This window comes from Rattus norvegicus, chromosome 1 (genome assembly GCF_036323735.1).
Source record: "Rattus norvegicus strain BN/NHsdMcwi chromosome 1, GRCr8, whole genome shotgun sequence".
Taxonomy (NCBI): domain Eukaryota; kingdom Metazoa; phylum Chordata; class Mammalia; order Rodentia; family Muridae; genus Rattus; species Rattus norvegicus.
Window position 1 is genome coordinate 44,409,598 of NC_086019.1, and position 25,476 is coordinate 44,435,073.

Sequence of the window (25,476 nt, forward strand, 5' to 3'; positions counted from 1 at the left end):
CCTTGAAGTATATCATTTATTTGAGTGTGTCTTATCATGGCCGTCTTCCCCAGAGAGATGATCTCTAAGAGACACTAGCATCCTTACCTTTGGCTCTCAGACTACTGGGGCAAAGGACCCCAGGAATTACATTTCTCCAGGACTCTCGTGCTGAAGGAAGAGAAAGCTTGAACCCCTGGGACTAACCAGAGCACGACTTCTCTTCTGGGAAGAGATTTCAGACAAGTTATCTGACCCCATTGCAGATGTAGTTGGAGCTAAGACAAGATGGACCCATGTGGGGCAGGACTATGTCTGGAGCAGAACCTTGTACCTGTACAAACCTCTTGCTGTCTATTTACATATCATCAGCATCCGGATGGGCTTGGCCTGGGTGAGTGTTAATTGACACTCATTGTTTACTCCTTTTCCCCAATATGGTCACATTGAATAAACTTCTCTCTGGTTTTCAGTACCGTTTGTCTCTTTGATTAATGAATTTAGCATAGGTGGCTGAGCCTGGCTTATTAGGCTCTCAAAATTCTAAAAATCTCAATCAAGATGCAACAGATTTTTACCACAATACTGCCGTAAAATTCTCATCCAATAGTGAACTCAGATATATTATTAAATAAGTTAAAGGAAGGCTCTAGAGAAATGGCTCAGCAGTAAAGAATACTTGCTACTGTTCCGGAGTGCAGTTCTGTTCCCAGCAACAATAGCAACTCACAGCTACCGGCAATTCCAGGTTCAGGGATTCTGGTGCCCCCTTCTGGCCTCCACAGGTACCTAAACTCACATGTCCAACAAGTCTAAATTAAATACATTATCATTATCCTTCTGAAGGCATGCTTAATGCTGATATACGATACAGCTAAGATTATTTTGATAGAGGCAAGTTTAGAATAAATAATAAATTAGTCATTTCAAATTAATACTTGTACTACAGCCTACATCAGAATATTTCAGTGCTAGATGAAAACTGTTCAAGTTTTGTACACTTTGCATCAGTGGTGCCTGTTGACCATAAATATAAACTATGTATGGTTAAAAAAAATCCACTCCCAGCAAAATACTATTCTACTGATTATACCCAGAGCTTCTGGGATGCTGTCTACTGTGCTCTCTGCTGAAATTGTGCATTGAGGCTGTGGACAAAGTAAGAGGAAAGGAGTCTTTCACACAACTTAATGACAATGACTCCAGAGCTAGCAATCTTTCTGCTTTCAAAATTTTTAATGACCTGTGAGGGTCATGATAGGGAAAATACAGATGGAAGAAAACCAGGAAAATCTAGAACCAGATATTTCTTTTAATGTAACCACTCCATTCTAACTCTTAGAATATGTTCTATTTATAACAACAACAACAAAAAGTACATCTGGTGGAAACACCAGACTATTTTGTTTGCAGGAAATGTATCTGAAGTTGTATCAGACACTTAAAAGCTGGGTCTGGGACAGTCTGAACTTGCTCCGCCCAGGGAGTGGCACTAATAAGAGGTGTGGCCCTGTTGGAGTAGGTGTGTCACTGTGGGTGTGGGCTTAAGACCCTGGTCCTAGCTGCCTGGAAGTCAGTCTTACACTAGCAGCCTTCAAATGAAGATATGGAACTCTTAGCTCCTCCTGCACCATGCCTACCTAGATGCTGCAATGCTCCTACTTTGACGATAATGGATTGAACTTCTGAACCAGTAAGCCAGCCCCAATTAAATGTTGTCCTTATAAGAGTTGCATTGGTCATGGTGTCTGCTCACAGCTATGAAGTCCTAATGTCCTAGTCTTTTGTTGTTGGTGGTTTGTTTTTTATTTATTTTTATTTTTTTTGTAAAAGGCACCAATTCCACACTTGAGCGTACAAGGTTTCTAACCAAGGAATGGAAGTCTGACACCTGTTCTCTCTCTCTCTCTCTCTCTCTCTCTCTCTCTCTCTCTCTCTCTCTCTCTCAGCCTCTTTGTCTCTGTTTCTCTGTCTCTCTCTCTCAGTCTCTCTTTATGTCTCTGTCTCTCTCTGTCTTTCTCTGTCTCTCTCTTATCTTGGCCTAGCTTCCTGCTTACCTAGGCACTGGCCAGGAATGTCTATCTGTGGCTTATCTCATGCTCCTTCAAGGCCTGAGGCTCAGAAATAAGTCTCTGTCCTTAATCTCTTCCCGGAAATCACCTTAGATTCCAGGAACTACAGAACACAACCAGACTCATAGAGTGTCTTTGTGACAAGGGACTGGATCAACCTCCAAGCTCAGGTAGGCTTGCAAGATAAGTATTTCCAGAAAGGGTTATCTAGAACGGAACTGTTACACTTTGTAGGAACTGCATTGGTCCACTTTCCTGTGGTGACTTGACTAATGGCTTAATGATTTACTGGACCACCTTGGGACACCTGAGTGGAGACAAAGATAAGAACCATACTCTGACGAGGACTACTTACGTCTGCATGCTTCTAGCCAGCTGCCACCATTCTTCCTCTACATAAATTTAAAGCTCATGTCAGCCCCTGAAAGGTGGACTCAGGGTCACTGGCCCTGATGAAGAGTTCTTCCTGATGTGGACACACTGATGACGCCCCTTCTCTCTGTTTTTCACCATTCAGTCTGTCATCTTGTTAATGATTATCTCTAGCTCCCTTGGGAGGCAGAGTCTCATGAGCCCTCCTCCACCAATGGTGTAATGTTGATGGCCCACTCTTGTGAGGGATCAAGTTGACTGCTGATCACTCAGTCTTACATAGGTCCTCTGTATCACCCATCTGAGGCTCTGAAAACATCAAGGAAGCAAAGAAGGTAAAAGCCAGAAATGGGAGGGCATAGTGCTAAAAGTTCTCTTCTGACAGGACACTGCTCCTGCACCCAAGGGTTCTGTCCTTTTTAAAGCCTTTTTTCTCCTCTTCTTCCGAGAACATCCTTCTGGGCCTTTTCTCTGGTTGCTAACTTTTCCTATCTTTCAACTGCCTTTATCTAACTGTTAAATATGAGTGCTTCTTAAAGTTCAAGGGAACATCTCAACACTATCTCTCCAAAAACTCCAAAGGACAAACAGCAATAATAACCTTCCCCAGAGACCTAAAGGGGTTCGTGTGCACAGCCTACCACTTCCCTTTAGAAATCTAGACATTACACACAGCTCTAAACTAAAATCTTTATTTGAACACCCTTCCAGACATTTTATTGGATATTTTATGTATTTACATTTCAAATGTTATCCCCTTTCCCAGTTACCCCCTCTCCCATGTCCCCTCCCCCTGCTCCTCTGAGTATCCGCCTCCTCTCATCCACCCACTCTCACCTCACTGCCCTGGCATTCCCCTACAATGAAGAATCAAGCCTTCACAGGACCAAGGGCTTCTCCTCCTATTGATGTTACACAATCCCATCCTCTGCTACATATGCAGCTGGAACCATGGGTCCCTCCATGTGTACAATTTGGTTGGTGGTTTAATCCCTGGGAGCTCTGGGGAGTCTGGTTGGTTGATATTGTTGTTCTTCTTTCGGGGTTGAAAACTCCTTCAGCTCCTACAGTCCTTCCCCTAACTCCTCCATTGGGGTCCCCATGCTCAGTCCAATGGTTAGCTGCAAGCATCCTCATCTGTATCAGTAAGGCTCTGACAGAGCCTCTCAGGAGACAGCTATCTCAGGCTCCTGTCAGCAAGCACTTCTTGGCATCAGCAATAGTGACTGGGTTTGGTGTCTGTGTATGGGATGGATCCCCAGGTAGGACAGTCTCTGGATAGCCTTTCCTTCAGTCTCTAACCCACACTTTGTCCCTGTATTTTCATTAGATAGGAACAATTTTGAATTAAAACTTTGAGCTAGGTTTCTTTCTTTTTTTTTTTTTTTTCCGGAGCTGGGGACCGAACCCAGGGCCTTGTGCTTCCTAGGTAAGCACTCTACCACTGAGCTAAATCCCCAACCCCGTAAATTTTGAGAAGGGTAGGTGGCCCCATGCCCCAAATGAGGCCCTTGCCTAACCCCTGGTTATGGTCTCCACAGGTTCTCCCTCCCCTTTGTTGGGCATTTCAGCTAATCTTATCCCTGTTGGGTCCTGGGAGCCTCTTGCTTTCCTGGCATCTGGGACTTGCTGGTAGCCACCCCCAGTTCCTCATTCCCCATTGCTATACACCTCTGTTCGAATTGTCGACCCTTTGCATATAATCCCCATCTTCTCTCATACCTGATCCTGCCCCCTCTTTCCCCTCTCTCTCCTCTCTTCCTCCCAAGTCCCTCCCGCCCTCTACCTCCCACGAATATTTTTGTTCCCCCTTCTATGAAGGACTGAAGCATCCACACTTTGGTCTTCCTTCTTCTTGAGCTTCATGTGGTCTGTGAATTATATCTTGGGTATTCTGATCCTTTGGGCTAATATCCACTTATCCGTGAGTGCATACCATGTGTGTTCCAGACACTTTAAAGATGGCCTGCTCCAGTCTGAGGTAAGCTGCACCCTCACCTGCCCTAGGCATTTCTCTGGGCACCTTTCATTCAGGCAGTACACCATTTATTCTCTCAACCTATCTAATCTCATCAGCACCTACTCAGTGTATCTCCTAAATGTCTCTTAAATCTGGGAGTTTTCTGCAGCTCTACGGCTGCAGTTTTAGAAACCCTACTTCAGTCAAATAGGGACCCCTGTGTACTAGGTTTCCATTCTGGAGATAGAATAAAATCTATCTAAAGTGAACCTGTGCCTTCTCCCACCACACAAACTCATTCTCTCTACTCCTCTTCCCCTAAAGCAATTGGTATTTCTTGTAGGATTCGAGGTAAAATTAATACTTTTCAATGCATTTTGAAATCTCTGGGAAGGAAGAGACATGTCTAAAGGCAAACACAAACATAAATGAGTAAATACAAAAGCAAAAGAAAATCACAAACCATGCCACAAAAACAAAATTAAGAAAAAAAACTTCTGAAACTCAGGTCACTTAACAACAAAATGCTGGAAGTTGTTTAGGAACAAATAAACACTGAATTCCCAACCCTAAGATTAGAATTTAACAAGAGAAATCAAGAAACAAAAACATAGCACCAGGCCCCTAGCATACTTAGTCTGAAACACAGAAAGCTGTAATGTTTAAAAGGATTCTACTTTAGTGAAAGGATTCATTTAAAAAAAAAAAAAAAGCTTCTGGCAGACAGCGAGTGAAGAAAAGAATGTGTTCTTTGCCACAGCTCCAGACTTCTGGAGACATGTTTAACTGGAGAATTGGCAGTCATCGACTGTCCCCAGGCAAGTATGGGCTTGAATTGACACCACTTGTGGAGAAACTCTAAACCATAATAAAGGGTCCCATCATCCCAAGACAGAAGTGGGTTCACTGCCCAGCACAGAGAAATATGCAAGTCCATTCAAGAGGAAAACAGCTTCAGTCCTGCCTCTCAAAATTCCCATGGGCTGGGGAGAGAGTTCACTCAATTCCTACAGAATGTTGCCCTGGCTGCCACCCACCCAAAGCTGCACACAACACACACAGCTGGGCATGGCCTTGAGTCCTATCCCTTAGAATGTAGAGGGTCAGGAGTTTGAAGTCACCCTCAGCCACACGGTCAAAGCAAAGTAGCCCGACCTCCATAAAATGCTTATTTTAAAAAAGTTCTATCGATTATCTCCAGAAAAATATAAATTCATAATAAAAGCATTACTTCGTATATGGAAGAATGAATGAAATTTAATTGAAAATGAAGAGACAATAACATATAAGATTTTAAGGATTGGACTAATCAGAGCCAACATGTTAAGTAATTAGGTAAAATAGTTAAAGAAATAACAAAAATTGGGTAGGGAATAAATGACTTGTAAATATAACCTAGTGCACATTAATGAGAGCTAATGTATTTTCTTCTTGAATAAGTTAAAAACAATTTTTACTATTCTTTTATATAATATATTATTGCTATGATAGATTAACTGTAATGCATAAAATGCTATCTAACAGACCATATATTCATACCCGGAGAGAATTAGAAATCAACTCTGTGGGGAAGTCAGAAGCGGAATGGGGTACAGAAAAATGTTGTGTTTATGAAAAATGTGGGCACTCCTGTACTGGACCTGTTCTTCATGGACCCAGCTAAATAACACTATTTGGGTCTGGACATTATGGTTCAGTCTTTCAAAGTAGCACTTCTCTTACAGAGGGCCCAAGTTCAGTTCCCTGAACCCAAGTCAGGTGAGTCACAACCTATAACTTCAACTCCAGGGGATCGTCTGCAGTCTTCTTTATCTCTACAGAAACCATACACGCACGTGCACGCACGCAAGCACGCACACACGCACAGCATGCATATGCAACTAGAGATTCCAAGTAAGATGGGAATGAAAGGCAATAATAATAGTTATCACTCCATCAATTAATTTTCCATGATCTCGAGTCAACTAGATCAACAATTCAACAAATCTCTTCTAGACTCTGACCAAAGAACTTTCTCTATGGTTGGACTGGACTTACCCAGTGATAGCCTTTAAAGCAGGTATCGCCACCACAGCGGTGCTTTCCTCCAGGAAAACTGGCCGAAAGCACTCTGAAAAGGAAGGTGACAAACATAGCTTGAAGAAATGTTTAAAAGGGGGATGTGGGGAGGGACTGCAGGCAAGGATATCAACAGCATCGCAACAGAAGGTGAAGCTCTGAGTGCTAAAAATAATATAGAGTGCCCCGAAGGGGCACCGCACGGCCACCAGGTTCTCCAGACACTGGTGAGAACTCAGTAACTACAGCGGGGTGGAGTTTGCTTCAGCAACCACAGTCTACAGAAAGAGTCAAGAAACCCCATGTCCAAGAGCAACTGGAAGGCCCCCATACAAGAACATAATGGGATCTTTGAAAATCAATGCAATGCTGTCAGGACCAGGAACAAAGACACAGCAGTGACTGGCCAGGAGAGGAAGTCCACATGCAGGCCAGTGATCACGTTCCTTTTATTTTCATTTCGTTCTCCTTTCTTTTGTTCTTCATCTGCCAGAGATGCCATTATCTTGTGTCTCCACCCAGCCTACCCATCCTTTACCTACAGTCATCTCATACACATACAGTAAGGAGAGCATGAGGGCAGACAACACTGCCCCCTATCGGTTGTGCCTTTTACTGTTCTGTGCACTCGGGCGATCCGTTTTCTCTTTGTCCGGTTCCTTTCTCCATTCTTGTATCCATTTCTCTTACTGTTATCATCCCCCAAACCTGGAGGAGGATCAGGATCAGGTTTGGATCTCTTTACTTCCTCTTTTTAGTTCACCATTAACCAAACCTTGCACACATTCACTTCACTTATTCCTTTGCCTCCTCTTACGGCGCAGTTCCAAACTGCTCTTTAAGTTAGAAACTCGCTTCCTATCTATTAGTACAGCTCTCAGAACTCACCAGCGGGGTTCTTAGTACATAGATAGCGGTTAACATGGAAACTCACAGTTGGTCAAGTTCTGAGAACGAGCTCAGCCACAAATAGTCATCTATATCACACCCCGCCCACCAGGGTTAAGAGACTATAACAGAAGAGGGGGTTAAGAATATTTTAAAGTGACAGGCTGGGGAGGCTGGAACCAAAGACCGCTGCACACACGCGCTCATGGCACTTCTGATGGACTGTATGGGCTCTGCATCAGATCAAGTCAGTCAGCATTCTAACGTGGGGTAAGAAGAGGTTCATGAGCCCCCACATCCAACTGAGGCACGATGGACAGCTTTTGGGGGTGGGGAAATTGGCTTTCTTTAAGGATTTTAGGATTCCTGGTAGATTTGATATCATGTTCTAGTGGATGGCCTCATACCCAGGAGTATATGGGGGCACAGACTGGAATCTGTGTTGTGTGTGTCTGTGTGTCTCTGTGCCTGTATGTGTGTCGGGGGAGGGTTGGGGGTTGGGGTGCAAAACAAAGTTGAAAGGGACAGGGAAGTAGGAGTTGATGAACATGATCAAAACACATCATAAGGAATTCTAAAATAATCAATAAAAATTTACAGTACTCTACTATATATGTGAAACTTGCTAAGAGGCTACATCTTAAGAATTCTTACCATACATACAGCAAAAAATTTAACTCTTGGAGCAATAGATAAATTACTTATATTTTCAAGGGAAAGACATTTATTTTACTTTATGTGCATGCGGGGTTTGACTGTATGTATGTATGACATCAATCTCACTTGTGCCTGTTGGAGCTTCTGAAACTGGAGCTACAGACGGTTGGGAGTTACCAATGGGTGCTAGAAATTGAACCTGGTTCTCTGAAACAGCAACAAGTGCTTTTAACTGTTTACTCATCTCTCCAGCTCCCCTTAAAGGTAAATTGGTTATCTTCATTACAGTGATCATTTAATACATATAATTTTATTTATTACTTGTATCTCATTAAATTTAAAGAGTTGATATTTGTCCAGAAGATGGCTGACAAACAATAAAACAGGCTCTAGAAAAGACACGCTGTGCAAGAGAGTCAACTTTCCTTGCCTCCTGGAGATGAAGATGTAAACAAGGCTTCTGTGAAATTTCCACTGTACCCCCAGTGTCAGAAGCCTGTGCTAGGCTATAGTTCCACAGTCCCAGTAGACGTTAAGATGCAGGTTAATGCAGTCAGCCGAGTTATGTGACCAGCATGCCTGAAGAAAGACCTTTTCCAAATAACACAAAGTCTTAACAAATTCCCAGTCATAAAATTCTATAAAACATGAGGCACACCTAAACTCTTCTAAAATAGAAGTTTACTTAAAATATGACTGTAAATTTCAGAAGAAGCCGCCTTCTTTCTATCCTGAAGTCCCCTCGTGTAAGCTCACCCTCCCACTTTTACCAAGGACTTTCTTCTCTGGAGAAGAATAAAACAACAGCCACAGTAAAAACCGCCTATGGAAGAGGAAGAAGAGAAGGAGGCAGAGGAGGAGGAATAGGAAGAAGAGGAAGAGGGAAAAAAGAAGAAAAATACCTTCCAAATTCATGGGATTCCTTGAATTTGCAGATGATCCAAAAAGATAAAGATTTTAATAATGTCCTTCTAATTAACGAATACAGTATTTTTTTTGCACTTTCCTGGATTTCCTTTTACCAATGTTTTATTTCAAATGTATAAATTTCAATTGTATAAGTCCAATTTCAATAAATTTCACATGTATAAATATTCAAATTTTGCCAAATTTATTACTGGGTATTTTTTACTGGTACTGTGATGATTTTCTTAATTTCCATTTTTGGATTATTTTCATTTACATATAGAAATCTACTGCTTTTCACATGTTGGCTTTTATATCCTGTTAACTAATTGAATTTATACATTCAAAAATGCTACCAATATCTTTTACAGTCTTCCCCCAAATGGAATAAGCTTTTCCAAAACCATTTTATGAATATAATTGAGTGACATAAACAGTTTTATGAATAAAAACTGAATTTCATCTAAGACCAGGAGCAAGGCAAGGGTGCCCTTTCGGGCCAAGCACTTACTTCGTACATGGTTGACCCTAACTTCAGTCCCTAGTACTGTGAAACAAACAAACAAATTCCTTTTCTGAGGCCAGCATCAATCTCCTACCAAAGCCAAAGTACCCAAAAGAAAAGAAATTTACAAGTTAATGTCTCATTTGGAATAATACAGATGTGAAAATCCTAGGAAACAAACTTCACAGTGTGCAGAATGGATAATGGACATAGTGACCAGAGGTGACTTATTCTAGGGATGCAATAATTCTTCAACCTATGAAAAAGAAATCAATGTGATACAGAAACAAATATAAAAGTCACAAGGCCGCTCAGTAATTACAGACTAACAAAATTCAATGGCCATTCACTGTAAAAACAACAAAATACACATAGAAGGAACTTATTTCAACATAATATAGTATATTTAAAATCCAAAGGCAGAAACTGGATCGCCTCTAAGATTGGGACCAAGCATGAGTGCCCTTTCCGGCCAGCACAATACCAGATATTCCAGTCAGAGTGACTGAAGCAGAAAAATAAATGGAATCTAAATTAGAAAGGAAGAAGTCAAACTGTCACTGCAGCTGACATGACAGCGTGGGTAGAGAGTCCTAAAGACTTGGGAAGAACTTGGGATCTGACTTCTGGTGCAGGCTCCTGAGCCATATCCACCTCGTCTTCAGCTTTAGCCTGTGCCTCAGTTCAATCCAGTCAGCTCTCACTACAGCCTCACCTAGGAGCTCACAAAGACAAGAGAAATATAACACAGGCTGGGAACTCACTTATCATTATCATCATCATCATCACCACCACCACCACCATCATCATCATCATCATCATCATCATTGTTATTATTATTATTATTATTATTATTATTATTTCCACTGCAGTCTATAAACTCTTCTAGACCAGGAGTTCCCTCTTCACACAAATAATCTAATTTTGATTGCTTGATCTTTCTTAATTTTGCCATCCTCCCCCCCCACCACCGGCCCACTGCCGCCACCAGAGAAAGTAGGTTTAAGGAGGAAGAAGATGAACTTTGAGGTATCTAAAGAGGGGAGCCACGTGTGTTTCTGTTTACCTTTAACCTTCAGATGACTTCTTTTAAAAGTTGAAGTTCTTAAAACAGATTTAGATTTCTTTCTTTTTTTTTTTTAACTTTTAGAAGTGTTCTTGTATGTTCTAGGAACACTCCCAGCTCCCAGCTCGGAGACCTCCTCTGGTTCAGTTTAGCATGAGAGCCAATAAACCCAAGGTATGTTTGAAAGACAAATGCTAAACAGGACACCGAGCGTGTTCACTTAAACATACCACAACACTTTTTTCTGTAACTCGGCTCTGTAAGTTAGGTGAAAACTTTAAAATACCGAAGTCTATGAATAGAATTTTCCTTTTGTTTTGAAGCGTTAAGTGACATATTTACTAGTCTGACTAGGAATGTCAGAAGTATTTCCATGTTAAATATCTTCAAATTATTATATTCTCTTATTTAATAATTATTTATTAAAGTTCTACTGTGATGATGTTGTTATTTTAGCCAGTGGAGATAGAAAACCAGTATCAAGATCAAATATATTTCTTCAACTGGTCCATTTTGGTTGCTATAACAATGTAACCTAAGTCTGGATACATTATAGTAAGAGGTTGGTTTCACTCACAGTTCTAGAGATTGAAGGCCACAGCACCGGCTGTCTGCTGGGCTGTCTGAAGAGCACCTGTGGCAGAAGGTACCACATGATGAGATCACACAGGAAGCAAGACTCTAAGGAAGGGCTGAATCCCACATTCAAAACCTTCTTCCTGTCACTGTTATTACTATTCTATACAGGAAGAGTGATGGCTTTAGGAGGAGGGGCCTAAGACAAGGTCCAGGGAGTAAGGTAAGTTCTCTTAGGAGAGAAGCCAATGGCAAGCCTTCTCACCTACAAGCTTAGGTGAGGGTGAGAAGACTCCACTTTTAAGTAGAACTGCCCTTAATAGACACCAAAGCAACCAAAGCTTTGAATCCAAGAATCCCAGACTGAGATTTTCAGACTCTGAAAGTGACATTTTTGCTGCTTTAAAACCTTCTTCCCCAAGTATGTGGTATTTTGCTGGAGCAACCAGAACAGGCAAAAGCATGTAAACAGTGTGGTGATCTGCATAAGAAGGCCCCCATAGGCTCATATATTTAAATGCTTGCCCTTTCCAAAGTAGCACTTCTTGAGAAGGATTAGGCAGTGTGGCCTGACTGGAGGAAGTGTGTCACTTTTGAGTTTCAAAAGCCCAAGGCAGTCCCAGTGTCTCTCTCTGTCTTCCTGTTGCCTACCTATCTGGATCCAAATGTAGAGCTCTCAGCTACTTCTCCAGCACCAAGTCTGCCTGCACTCTGCCGTGCTCCCTCTGTGATGATAGTGGACTAAAACCCCTGAAACCGTAAGCCTGCCTCATTAACCGCATTCTTTTATGTAGTTGCCATGGTCACAGTGTCTCTTCACAGCAATAGAGCACTGACTAAGACGTGCAGCATAAAGCTGGGAGGTGGAAAGTGTCCTAAATAAAATAGTCACAGAGGGTCGGGGCAAAAGTGTGGCAAGTGAAAGCCATCAAGGGAGGTGCTAGCTTCTGGTAGATGCCTCAATGAAGGCAGCAAGTGATTCCTGGAGTATTCGAGGTGAGAATATTCATCTGAACTAATCTTATGACTCACGGAGAAGGACCCAAGCAGAGAAACAGTGAAAAGCAGAACGGCAGACCTGACCTTTATGTGAAGGGAAAAGAAATCAGCTTCCTGTTGTGTCAGGGTAAGTCACAGGACCTAAAGAACACACAGACGCAAACACTCACTTGTGAGGATTTGTGCCAGGGAAAGATACCAATCCTTCCCAAGCCACTGAGAAGCAGGACTAAGAGCCAAAGCTGTGAGCAAGCTTTTGACGCAAGAGGAATGAACCTCTGGGTCGCAGGGGGGCAGAAAGCACGCTTCCTACTGGACTCTCTGACCATCTGCAAAAGTGAAAAAGTATTGGCAGAAAATCTGGGCAGCTAAGCTCGAAACAATGGCAGGAAATCTCAGCCTCTATTTCAGCCCTGAGACAGAATGAGCTGCATTCCTGCACAGACAAAAACAGAGTCCTCCCTTCCACTCCCCAGATCAGTCTGAGCACATCTCATGAGGTTAGGAGTACTTGAGTATAATTTATTTGACATCAAGTAGCCTTTGGTTACATAAAACATACATTTAAAGTACTACAGCAACTGAGGAAACTCTATGTGATGCTAAGACAGTGTTCCAATGCACTTGTCTCTAGACACAGCAAGTTTTTTGGAGGTACTGTTTTTACACATCATCAGCAGTACCAGAACTTAAAGGGGACCTTTGAAATTCAGGAGCAGGGGCATGATTATTTACTGGAAAGTGTAGAAGTAAACACTGGCAAAAATAACATAAGTGAGTCCTCCTGTTTGCTCGGGAGATTCAAGTCTTCTGTAATTGGTCCATTCTCTTTGAGATGGGCAATTCTGTATATTTTAATCTCTGGCAAATCTGTGGTTAAGTCTGTGAAAATTGTTTTTTGTTTTTTGTTTTTTGTTTTTTATGAGCAGAAACCACGGCAGTTTTGGAGAATGGGGTCAGCTAATTGAGTGGTCAGGTTGTCTCTCCCTCCGCCCTGCTCAGGAATGTGTCACAGACTTCTGAAGGGTGACCTTTACCTCAGCTGACCACAGCTCAACAGCCCAGAGTTCTTGTAAGGGTTCTCAAGAGTACACGCTACAGATTTCCAAGCTAGAGATGAATTTTACTGGGTGGAAGTGACATTTAGCACCTCCTTTCCCCGCTTTCACTATCCTCCAATGCACAGAGGACCCACCCTCCCATGATGAAGGTAGGAAGGGCATTAACTGTAGTTTTCCCTAGCCATGGGATCACGGCATCCCTGTCCAGGCACTAAAACAATGCTAGAATTGAGCATCTTACATTCCCGTTCCCCTACATGTTCACCTAGAAACGATCTTAATTTCCCACATTTGAATCCCATTGAAAATGGTAACAAGATCCTAAATAAACATATTTTAATATGTATGAATAAATGGAACAAATACATTTTTTTCAAAATTAATATACCAGATGCAGGGAGATATTGCCTAGGAATTTTATTATCTGAGATTTATAAACAAAAGATATTGGGTAAAGAATGTAATTGAATAGGGGCTTCTGACAAGTCCTCTCTGCCTGGGTGACAAGGTTTTTGACGTCGGAATGCCACCTGCTGCACAGCGTTCCACACAGGTGAAGTTAAGTGCAGCAGTAAGGACCTTGCTATCTCCCTCTGCGTGTAAATGGAGGACCTTGTCCCCAGACAGCTTTGGATGTGGCTGGAAGGAGGGCACTTAGTAACGAGGGAGGAAATGACAGGAAGGAAATAGTTTTGTGTCTGGGAGCCATGTGGAATTCCAAGATAAGAAAAACAGTTGCTAATTCTAGTATAAAAGCAGGAAACATGATACACTTACTTCCTTTTATGTAAACACAAGTATACGTGGGTTTGCGTGAAAATTATTTTCCTCTTGCTCAACCACAAAGGCATAGAATCAAACTGCTTGTTGTGGACACACTGGCTTCTTTTTCTTGTGGACATTATGGCTAATAACACCACGAGTTTAGGGAGTCCTTGGCCAGAAAACTTTTGGGGTAAGCTACCTTTCCTTCCCTGCTTTTAACTTAAGAGGCACAGAAATTCTCTGCATGGTTTATTACAGCATCAGGAATCTCTAAGACAGTTTAATTGCCATAACTATCTGGTGATGGTTTTCATAAATCTATTTCAAGAAATATACTCAGAATAAACTACAGAAACATGGGAGAAGACTCGGGAATCTAAACCTTGGCTGGATTAACAAAACTTGTTTAGAAAATAATGAGTTTTTTAAGTGAAAATTAAAAAATATATAAAGGAGACATCATTGTCAAATGAAATATAACACCTGGGTTTTGTTGGAATGTTACATTTTATTTGTCTGAAGGTAATGGATTCTGGATTTTATTTCATGAAACCAAGGTGTTCAGCAGAGGGTTGTGAAGTCTGTGTTTTTGCCAGCGCTATTCTTTTTTAATTTTCAAAGTGAATTTGAACAACAAATCTTTCTGTGATTGACTTTATAGAATGGTGACATAGATAATGTGGGATTAAAATGAAATTGTGGAAGCAGAAATAACATATGCTATGACAATGGAAGCCTGTCACAAAAGGAAGAGAAACAGTACCAAAGTGTACTCTGGCTGATGCTATTTAGCCTGAGGTCTCAGAGCAGGGAGCCAAAATCACCATCCACTCTGGGCCAGATTTAGGAGGCAGGCACTGGGATGGGCAAAGACATTACCATGTCTCTATGGTTTGAACAAATGTATAAATAAGGGGACTAATTTAAGTTAAAACCAGAAGGAACTTTAAAGGAGAACAGGAGATTTTTAAGAGATCTACACTCATATTATGTGAAGGATGAGTTTTTAATCATCTCAGAAAACTATATCAGGCTCTCTGCTACGGCTGGACGTAGGGCTCTGGAAACTATCTGGGAAATACTGGCAATCTGATATGTTTATCTATTACCACAGGTGTTTGCATTGAGGGGATTAACTAGTTAATTAGTTTTTTATAAGTAATGTGCTTGCTTCAAGCTTTAAGAGATTTTGCATGATAAGATTAGTGAAAAGTAAGGTATTCCTGTCTCAAATAAGTCTCAAATCAAGAGATAAGAAGCTTTGCATTCTGAACAATCTAATGGAATATTTGTGAAAATATCATTTACTGTCCTCATTTATATTAAATGGTGTAAATAGCTATGGTACATCTGAGTAAACTTACCATCATGAAGCTGTTGTAAATTATTCCAGAGCAAGTCATCTCAAGAGTAAAGATTACACACACACACACACACACACACACACACACACAAGCCAGTTCTGACTTTTCAAACTATTCAAGTTAATTTCCAGGTTCATATAAGAAAGATTATTCATTGATTGGAGCACAGATGACTTTCATTAAAATAAATCTTACACTTTTTGAGTTCATTCCTTTGTCCTAGCATTCGGGTACCTTAGTAAGGAAACCCATCTGTGCTTAAGAAGGAATTCAAGATATCTGTGTCACAGGTACGCGTTCCTGCTCCCTTCTCTTGGTGTGTAGATATGGTTTGGTGAAAACCAAGCAGGTGCAAAATATTTTTAAAACAAAGCAAAAACGGTGAGCCAAAAATATGTTTGATGCTTTGTGTGAGACAGGTAAAAGATGGTATTATCATTTCTGGGGTAAAATTACAAAGTACAAAATGTAATTATAACTTCAGTGTATAGAATATAAATATTTCCTGACATATGAATGTCAGTCGTCTCCATTTTCATTCTATTTTGCATCTAAGCTGATATCGGTCCTGATGACCTGTCCCCTTAAAATATTACTTCAGAAATCGTGCACAGTGCAGTAGAATCTGCTTCCAAAAGGAATCATTTTCGTGTGTAGCCCTTTGAATTAAGAGAATTTTATTCCAATAATTTTTTTGTTCTTTTTTTTCGGAGCTGGGGACCGAACCCAGGGCCTTGCGCTTCCTAGGCAAGCGCTCTACAACTGAGCTAAATCCCCAACCCCTGAATTAAGAGAATTTTAAAACAAAACAATAGGACACTTCTCAACACTACACCAACAATAGGAACTTCTCAGACTTAACATAGTGACATGCATAAGAATTCAAATATGACTTTCTGGCTTACTTAAGGAATGCAAAAAATAAATAAATAAAACAAAGCAAAACAAACAAACAAACCAAAAACAATAACAAGTGGTGGTAGCCTGCAGTTTTTCAAAGTGCTCATTCAATCAGACCTATTAAACACAGTGCAAGAGCTAAAGCCGTCCAGTTGCAACAGTGGCCTGAGACTGATCGCTATGCAGATGGTTCTGCCTTGCTCCCACATCTCTACTCTATGCAAAGCACTTCCCTTCTTTGTAAACCATCCCAGAAAGGCAGCAGGAAACACAGACCCTCAAAGTGTGTTGGGCTGACAGGCGACTGTCGTGGAATGCACTTCTTAGTACCTGCGAGTATACACAGGACACTTCTGCTTCTCTCTGCTGTCTTATTGCTGTGTGCTTGCTGTTACTGTTGTCTTCCTAACAGTTTGTCTAGCACTGGCCAAACCTGGGATATTTCTTGATCTATGGGCTTGTATTTATTCCTCTAATTGATCTTCCCCCCAAATATCATTTCTTTTTTGAAAGGTTTGCATTCTGGGAAGTGATTGTGTGTTCCTCCATATGCAAATAGAAACCTGTGAATAAATTGGTAACCGGTATCAGTAACTTCTGCTTTGTCACATAATACCATTATATTACACACAACAACCAAGAATGAGAATATGCCATAGAAATTAAAACACGATTAAATGGTCCCTGAATTGTTTTTAGAAAAAAAAAAGGGGGCTATTGGCTATTCCTAGAAAACCCAATAGCCTTCAAATAAAATGGCATGTCTAAGAATGACATTCTGCTCATTCATTTCCGACCATGAGCAGCCTTCTTTGGGTCATTCCTTAACTCCAAAGCTTTGGCTGACTTTGTTAGGCAACGTACTAAGGTGAAACGTGTGAGATATTGTCTGAGAGTCTGGGCACTTGGGAAAACTGTAATCAGTCACTAGGGCGTGCGTGCAAAGACACAAACAGCTAACCAGAACATCTGTATTTAAAAATTACAGGGGCAGACTTGGGAAGTCAGAACGGAGGTGGATTTCTTTAAGATTCTGAATAGCAGTGTTTGAGTTAATGCGACAGACCCTCTTGCCCTGCAGTGGCTTCAGGCTACTCACCTCCTCCTTTCTTTGGGTTTCTCCCTAAAGTTGAAAATGACCTGTGAGGTTTGAGGATGACATCAGGTACAAGGGGAGTGGACCAAGAGTTCTTGATCCAGGTCCTCTGCTGACATCTAGTGACAAGTGTGCCCCAGCTGTCCTGGGGATGGTTTTTCTCTCCCCGTCTTCATGGCTGGAGCCCTTAAGAGTAAAGCCAGGTTCTCGTGTTCTGTGCAATTCTGACTAGCAGCGTGATGTTTCGCTTCTCTGAGGCTCCCTGGTTGGTCTTCTGACTCTCATTCCAATACTGTCCCATCTGCCTCAGTGCACAAACAACCCTTAACATTTTTCCATAATACCGGAACTTCAGGAGCCTAGCTATTGTTCCACCCTTCTGGCATCCAGAGGTCCTCATGAGGGCTTGTTATCCTCTAGACATACTATTAGGAGTGGATGCTCACTACTGGGATTTCCTGAGGCACAAGTAAGGATGGAGAGACGGAGGGATGGAGGAGTGACCTCATTCCTCAGAGCACTCATTGCTTATATACTGTAACTCGTTCTCTCCCCAAAACCACACGGCTTCTACTTTCTCCTTCATGCTGCTGTCCATGCAAAAACCTGTATATTTGAGTCCTTGGGGCTGCTGGTGTTTTGAAGCTGAAACAGAAAAAGAAACAACAAGCAGCATCGTGGTTATCAGTCCACCTTGTTACTGCGGTGTAGTGCTGGCTCTCAAACCAGTGCTGCAGTCTTTGTGTTTAATGATTCGTTTGGTAGTTTAGGAGTAGAACGGCTATTACTGTGCCTTCTTGCTTGTTGCCTTACACTGCTCTGAGGTAGCTGAAGGCACAGAGGGCTACAAACTGATTTGTTAGGGAGCCAGGGCTACTATGCTTAGCTACGATCCTCTCAACCTATAAAAAATGATATACCTCAACCCAGAGCAGAGGATGGCTCCTAGCTTGTAGAACAATGTGGTGTTTAGGGGTCTAGCAAGCAGATGACATAAGATGTTCGCAGGGAGTTGGGGTGGTGGTGGAGCAGGCATGGGCTGTGCATGGCTCTCTGTGATGTTCTCTCAAAATAGCAAGCCAACGTTGCCTATATGTCAAGCCCATTTCTTCAGTTGTATATCACAAAAGCTTCTTCAACAAGTATCATTGTTGCATATGAATAACCTATTAATCATGTCCTTCTATCTGTTACTGAGGGACTTTAAAGAACAAGTGTTGACAAATATAGATCCTTAAAACACCTGCATTTAGATTCTGCCCCTCACTGGGCTCCACTGACCTGAGGTCAACACTGAGGTAGAGCTCACAAAAGTGTATGTACTTGGTGGGTCCCCATTCTCCAGACTTCTGCAATGAAATCGTGAGAACTGTCCCTTCTTGTCATATCTAAGTTAGATTTAGGTGTCAATGTCATGCAAGCCTTGTAAAAAAACGTCAGAAGTATTTGTCACTTTTTGACGATCTGAAAGCGCTTATGGAGAATTTGGGTTGTGTAATTATTATTTCAAAAGTTCACTAGTGGTAGCATTGCATATGACATAGATGATACTTCTAGCTGGAAGTTTTACAATGACACGTTTATAATTTGAAATTATTTTTAATTGTGGTGTATGAGTAGGTAGGTACCCACATAAGTGAAGGTGCCCACAGTGGCCACAGGTGTTGGATCCACTCACAGCCAGAGTTATGGGTGGTTGTGAGCTGGTCTATGTGGGTGCTAGAAACCACATTTGTGTCCTCTGCAAGAACAGCAAACCTTCTTAACCACTGAGCTATTCCCCCGGCCCCACATACATTTTTTAAACAGAGGATCACTCGGATTTTCAATGGACTCCTTTCTTAGTTATGATAGTTTGTGTTTTCCAAGAATTTGGCACTTGAATTATATTTCCAAACATATCAGGTAAAATTCATTTATACTATGTTGATACGTCTTCTTAATACTTTATTATTAAAATGTTCACTGTACAAAAAAGCATTTGAATTCTGCAGCAAAGATTGATCCATTCTGGGCCTGGCTTATTTCAGTTTCCATAGTGTCTTTCAGATTTATCTATATTGTTTTAAATTAAAGTTTTTTCTGGTTTTTTAGGTTCAGTAATGATATTCCATTATTACTGAATATTCATACATAGGCACATATCAGCTGCATGCCACTGAGTAACATGGTTGGTTTTGAGAGTTGCATTGTTTGGGGGTTTTGTCATGCAAACATGAACTGCACACACACAAACCAAAGTGGATTGGACAGTAAGAGGTGATAGGGCGGTTTGAAACCACTGTCACACTGGACCATGAGGTGGTGGTGCACGCCTTTAATCCCAGCTCTCGATGAACCCATCTGAGTTCAGGGCCAGCCTGATCTATAGAATGAGTTCCAGGATAGCCAGAGCTATCCCAACAGAAACTCTGTCCAAAAAAAAAAAAAGAAAGGAAGGGAGGGAGGGAGGGAGGGGAAGGAGAGAGAGAGAGAGACAGACAGACAGACATTTCTACAAATTACTCATCTGGTGATGGACATTCGGGTTGGCTCCACATCCTGGGAATTGCGATCGAGTACTGTTGGATAAAACCACTTCCAAAACTTCTAAAGCGGTGTATATTCCACTACTCTACTCAAGGTAGCAGCTGTAACACTATAAAAATAACCATGAAGCTATCTACAAACATGTTTTTGAAAGAACAGGTTAGAACCTCAACAGGGATGAGGCCTTGATCAGAAGCGTCTTTAGTGAATACTGAGAGAGAGGCATCATATGGTGAACTCCACTCATAGAGGTGAGGGATTACAGGTAGGAGATTTTAGTCCATTCTTAGGAGTTTGTTTTTACTCTGCAGGAGGGTTGGGGTGCGGACACACGTGTGATGTGATTGGACTTAACTACTTGATCCCAAAGAGAGGGCACCTGGATCTATGGATGCTACAAAGGGAAGAAGTATAAACCATGAAGCCCGCTAGAAAAGTTGCGATCTCCTGGTGCATGTGGTGATGTGCACATGAGGCCACAGAATAGACCAGGGAAGGGTGAATCCCGTTTTGTTGTTGACCTCAAGAAACTTTCCAGCAGATGTGGCAAACCTAGAAACTAACTTTTGCATAGTCAGCCAATTGCAACCGTCCACATTTCTGTGCCCTAAATTCTATTTTCCCCAAAGTCTTTTCATCACAACATTTCTACCGCTGAACCCATCCTCGTCTGCACTTTAGGAAGAACAGAACTCATGTTCTTTTTCGGGTGGAGGTGAATTTAAAATTCCTGGAACTGCAGGGCTTTGATTTTACAATCTCTTATGAAAATCACCAACAATTCAGCAGTCTCCCACTAGATGGCGACCTGTACTAATTGTTCACACCATTTACAGCTTCAAGGTTGAAATTTTGCTTACTGAAAATTTAAGACCTTCCTGTTGGAAGATACAGCACCCATAATTGCTACAGGCAAACAGCAGGACAAACACCTTGAGCGTGTTAGACAGCTGTCAGTAGGAGCTGGAACTCCGTAAGGGCTTAGATGCCAGCCACTTACTGGTTCCAACCTCCACCCCCCAAACCACATTTGTATAGCTATGCTTAATTTCTACACCGTGTCTGGAGTCTTGCCTACTTCAGAGCTTGTTCCTTCTGTCTTCGAAAGGAGAAGACCTGCATTCCATTGCTTATTTTCTAGGTAACTTGGATTTTGAATGTTGGTCGGTCTTCTAATGATACTATACATGAAATTATATAATTTTACTTGTTCCTTTTTGTTTTTTCTAACTCTTTTTAGTTTTGGAAAATGCTGCTTTTTCAGGGCTATCCTCTTTGCCAAGACATTGCAGAATTTCTAAAACTTCTTTATATTGAGGATTTTAGCTTTGGGGCATTGATAAAGTTAATTTTGAATCGTTTTGTGTAAAAGTAAGATGAATTTTTAGGTTCAATTATATTTATTTGTTTTTAAAAATAATATCTGACTCTCTGAAACCTCTAAGAACCAACAATACCAGGTTCAGTAGCTTTGTCCTACAATATGTTGGAATTTAAAAGCATTCTCATAAAGGACTTATCTTTTTATTGTTGTTTTGTTTTGTTCTTTTTTGTTTTTTTGTTTTTTTGGTTTTTTTTTTTTTTGGTTTATAGTGAAGTGTTTTTAGAAAGCTTTAAAAAAATGTTTATTTATATTTATTGTATGTGAGTACAGTGTAGCTGTCTTCAGACACCAGGAGAGGGCATCGAATCCCATTACAGATGGTTGTGAGCCACCATGTGGTTGTGGAAAATTAAACTCAGGATCTCTGGAAGAGCAGTCAGTGCACTTAACCATTAAGCCATCCCTCCAGCCCTTTAGAAAGTTTTGATGTGATCATATGTGAAGATATTCCCAGTAACAATGAAGACAGCTTTGCCACAGGGGGTTCACATGGCCTCAAGAGGTGAAGGGATACCATACCAAGCCTATGTTAATAGTGATCACACTTACATATTTATTAACATTTGTTTGCTTTGTTTCTGCATTCTAGATACTCTGTATGCTACAGCAATAAGCTGGGAAAGGGCTAGGCAATTATGTCCCCTAACTCCCCTCCTTTAAAAAGTGAGATTCAACAAATTCACCAATATTTACTCAACAAGGAAAGGGATAGGGCTGGATCTGCTATTGTTTTACTGCATAATCAATGAGCATTTGCTAACCAATACCAACCTCAAAGTAGAGTTGCTTGGAAGAACAATCGGATAATTAGCTGACAGTTTAGGGTTGGCAATTCAGCTTCAAGTCAGCAAGATGGATTTTCTGACCACAGGCAGATGGGGTTTGCCCGCACCTGAATGACCTGGAGCAATTCACTCCTCGTGTCATGTCCAGGATAGCAGGCTATTGGTCAGAGTCACAGGGATAAAGAAGAGTATAGCTCTGTCACCTTTCATTGTCCACCACACTAGCTTGGTTTTATTCCTATGCCCACTGTGAAGAAGTCCCTAAAACAAGCAGATGGAGGGTGAAAGAGTCTCTTGCAATTTAGATCTGAACTTAGAAAGCTCCGTTTTACCGCCTCCCATTGGTCAAGTGAGTCGCAGATAACCCAGAGAGAAGGGGAGTAGACCCTACTTGCTAAGAGGAGTAGTAGCAAATAATCTGTACCAATGACCCCAGTATCAATTCTTCCTAAGCTTATTTCCAGAATTTGGCTCTTTGGAGAGTCCTTTTATAGTCAATTAAATCTACACCTTGCCTTTTTACTTAAGAGTTACTCATTTTTGTATGAGAAAGACAGTACTTAGAATAGTTCTCTAAAAATGAGTTCCCCAGACAAAATTTATGTCTCACCATAAGGAAAATTATATGCGGAAGTACAGAGGATTGGAGAGAATGAACGGCTTTGAGACAGAGCAAATAGCGCAACTTGGAGTTAGCTCATGCAAGATGAAGAATGTGTTGAGCACAATGTGAAAGGGGCTTCAAATATCCAGGGAGGTTTTCCATGCAAAGTAGAAAGGCTCGGCCACTCCAATCCAGCCATTAAGAATATGCTTCCAATTTGTGAGGGGCAGCCAAGTAGCACCTCCATAGAGAATGGGAGATATGTGCACACAGACTTCCCTGCAGAAGGAGTTCAGGACAAATCCGAGCTCTGTGAACTGGAGCATGCTGGTGTGCAATGGCAAGTCTGTGGCGACTCATGGGGTGGGGTTTCACTGCCACAGCACAGACAGTGAGCGACATATGAGCTGGAACCCGAGGCGTCTGCATGGGGTATGTCATTATAGAGTCTGGGTGTTCAGGAAGTATGACATAAATCAGCCCTCCAGATGGTTCTGTCTCCACACTTCCTACCTCCGATAGCGTGCAGGAAGTGTGGTGCCATACTGACTGCAGGTGAGAGAAATCAGTGTGATACAGCCAAGCAGACAGTGGGAAAACATGCTTAGCGCTGCCATGACCTTCCTTACCAAGGGGCACATCAGCTACACTCATAATTCAAAGGAAATGAGCTGTGGACATTTGCAGGTCTGTAAGAAAAGCTGGTACATTAAGGTCCAGCTCCCATGAGACCTTTTTAATTTCTAAAGATGATAAAGAATCACAAGCGGACAATGTTTCTTTGTAGCTCTGTTTCGGTAAATGGAATCCTGCTCATTCTCTGTGAATTCAAAGTGTGTTAGAGCAGAGGAGGGCCTGTTGGACACCAATGGGAGGAGAAGCCCTTGGTCCTGCCAAGGCTGGACCCCCCAGTGTAGGGGAATATCAGGGCAGGGAGGAGGGAACAGGAGCAGGGAGATTGGGGGAAACACCCCCATAGAAGAAGAGGGAGGGGTATGCGATAGGGTTTATGGATGGGAAACTGGGAAAGGGGATAGCATTTGAAATATAAATAAAAAATATCCAAATGTGTGTGTGTGTGTGTGTGTGTGTGTGTGTGTGTGTGTGTGTGTGTGTGTTAAAATTCAGCACTCAGCATTCATTCCATGAACAGTGCATACTCTGCCTTTTGGCTTTTTTATTTTTTAAACGAATGTCTTTGAAATTAGAGCTAACAGTTTACTGACTGATTCTTTGTTTCAGAGGACCTTATAATGTCCTTCACTGTATCTGTGGCTATTGGGCTCGCAATTGGAGGATTTCTCTGGGCGCTGTTCGTTTTTCTGTCGCGAAGAAGAAGAGCCAGTGCGCCCATCTCACAGTGGAGTCCTACCAGGAGACCCAGGTCTTCCTACAACCACGGCCTCAGCAGGACAGGGTTCTACCGCCACAGTGGCTGTGAACGGAGAAGCAACCTCAGCCTGGCCAGCCTCACTTTCCAGAGACAAGCTTCCCTAGAGCTGGCAAATTCCTTCCCCAGGAAATCAAGCTTCAGGGCTTCGACTTTCCATCCCTTCCTGCAATGCCCACCACTTCCCGTGGAAACCGAGAGTCAGCTGATGACTCTGCCTGCCTCCACCACCCCATCCACCATCAGCACCGTACACAGTCCGAGCCGGCCAGACTTCCGCTGGTCCAGCAACAGTTTGCGGATGGGCCTTTCCACACCACCCCCACCTGCCTATGAATCCATCATAAAGGCATTTCCCGATTCCTGAGCCTGGGCTTTCGTTGTTTTTAATTTTTTAAAAGTCTTTTTTAGAAAGAAAATGATATATAGGGTAAACGGAATTTGGGAGCCATGACCCCAGTGAGTAATTTTCCAAGTTGATAGGCTCATGAAAGCTGAACATTACCGATAAGGCACGGTTTCTTTTGAACAAATTTTTCTCAGTGACCTCACACAAAAGTATTCTTTTCTCAAAAAGTCCTATATTTATGTATTTTGGGGATCCAGTGTGAGGCGTTGGATTAAAGATATTGATTAAAGATTCTAATGTACAAATCATGTGAATTTGTGTGTTTTAGGTTTAAAAGACCTTCGATGTTTGTATAGGGTTATAATCCCCCAGTCACTTTCCCACGAGACTGATGACAAACCAAAGTCACTAAAATAAGGAATTTTAATGTTACTTTTGAGCAACGACTGAATCACTGGCATCCTTGAATCTTAGAGCTTTTGTGGTGTGTGTTCATGAGACAACAGAACAGCGGATGTTCTAAAAGCCTGGAATTCTACTCAGTTATGGATGAGAATCAAACGAAGATGCCAGACTGTGTTGACGTCAGAGGGATGGTTCCATTTTGACAGTTACCTTGTTTTTTCCCACATAGATGTATCTTGTAGTTCTTCCCAATAAGATTGCCCATATATCATTAGTGTAAAACCCTTGGACTTAGGGGTATTTAACATTGGACTTAGAGGATTTAACATGGCTGCTGGGGTAATGCCACAGCAATGGCACCTTCAATGTACTTGTTGTAAGCACAGGTTTTTATTTAGCATCAAGTGATGTTTTTACTTTCTTGGATTCAGAGCCAACAAGCAGGAGAGCACTTTAGCTAGGGCAGTGGTTCTCAACCTGCGGGTCACGACCCCTTTCAGGGTCGAACTCCCCTTTCACGGGGGGAGGGGGGGTCACCTAAGACCATTGGAAAACACAGATGTTTAACATTACAATTCATAACAGTACTAGAATTACAGTTATGAAGTTAACAACAAAAGTAATTTTATGGTTGGGGGTCACCACAACATGGACTGTATTAAAGGGTCTCAGCATCAGGAAGGTTGAGAAGCACTGCTTTAGGAGAAATTTCCCTGTTAACTCTGAGGTCAACTAAGAGTGGTTCTACAGAGATAGTCCACAGTGAAACAGGCTGCATCTCTGGGCAGCAATTCCTCCTGGATCAT

General features: G+C 41.8%; 1 protein-coding gene across 1 annotated transcript; it reads left to right on the forward strand.

The window, feature by feature from the left end:
* Nucleotides 1-13,880: 13,880 nt before the first annotated feature.
* On the forward strand, nucleotides 13,881-25,154 carry Myct1 (myc target 1). The gene is made up of 2 exons (NM_001106207.1): nucleotides 13,881-14,054; nucleotides 23,769-25,154. Exons 1-2 carry the CDS (start codon nucleotides 14,003-14,005, stop codon nucleotides 24,281-24,283), a joined length of 567 nt encoding a protein of 188 aa, NP_001099677.1. The 5' UTR covers nucleotides 13,881-14,002; the 3' UTR covers nucleotides 24,284-25,154.
* Nucleotides 25,155-25,476: the final 322 nt, after the last annotated feature.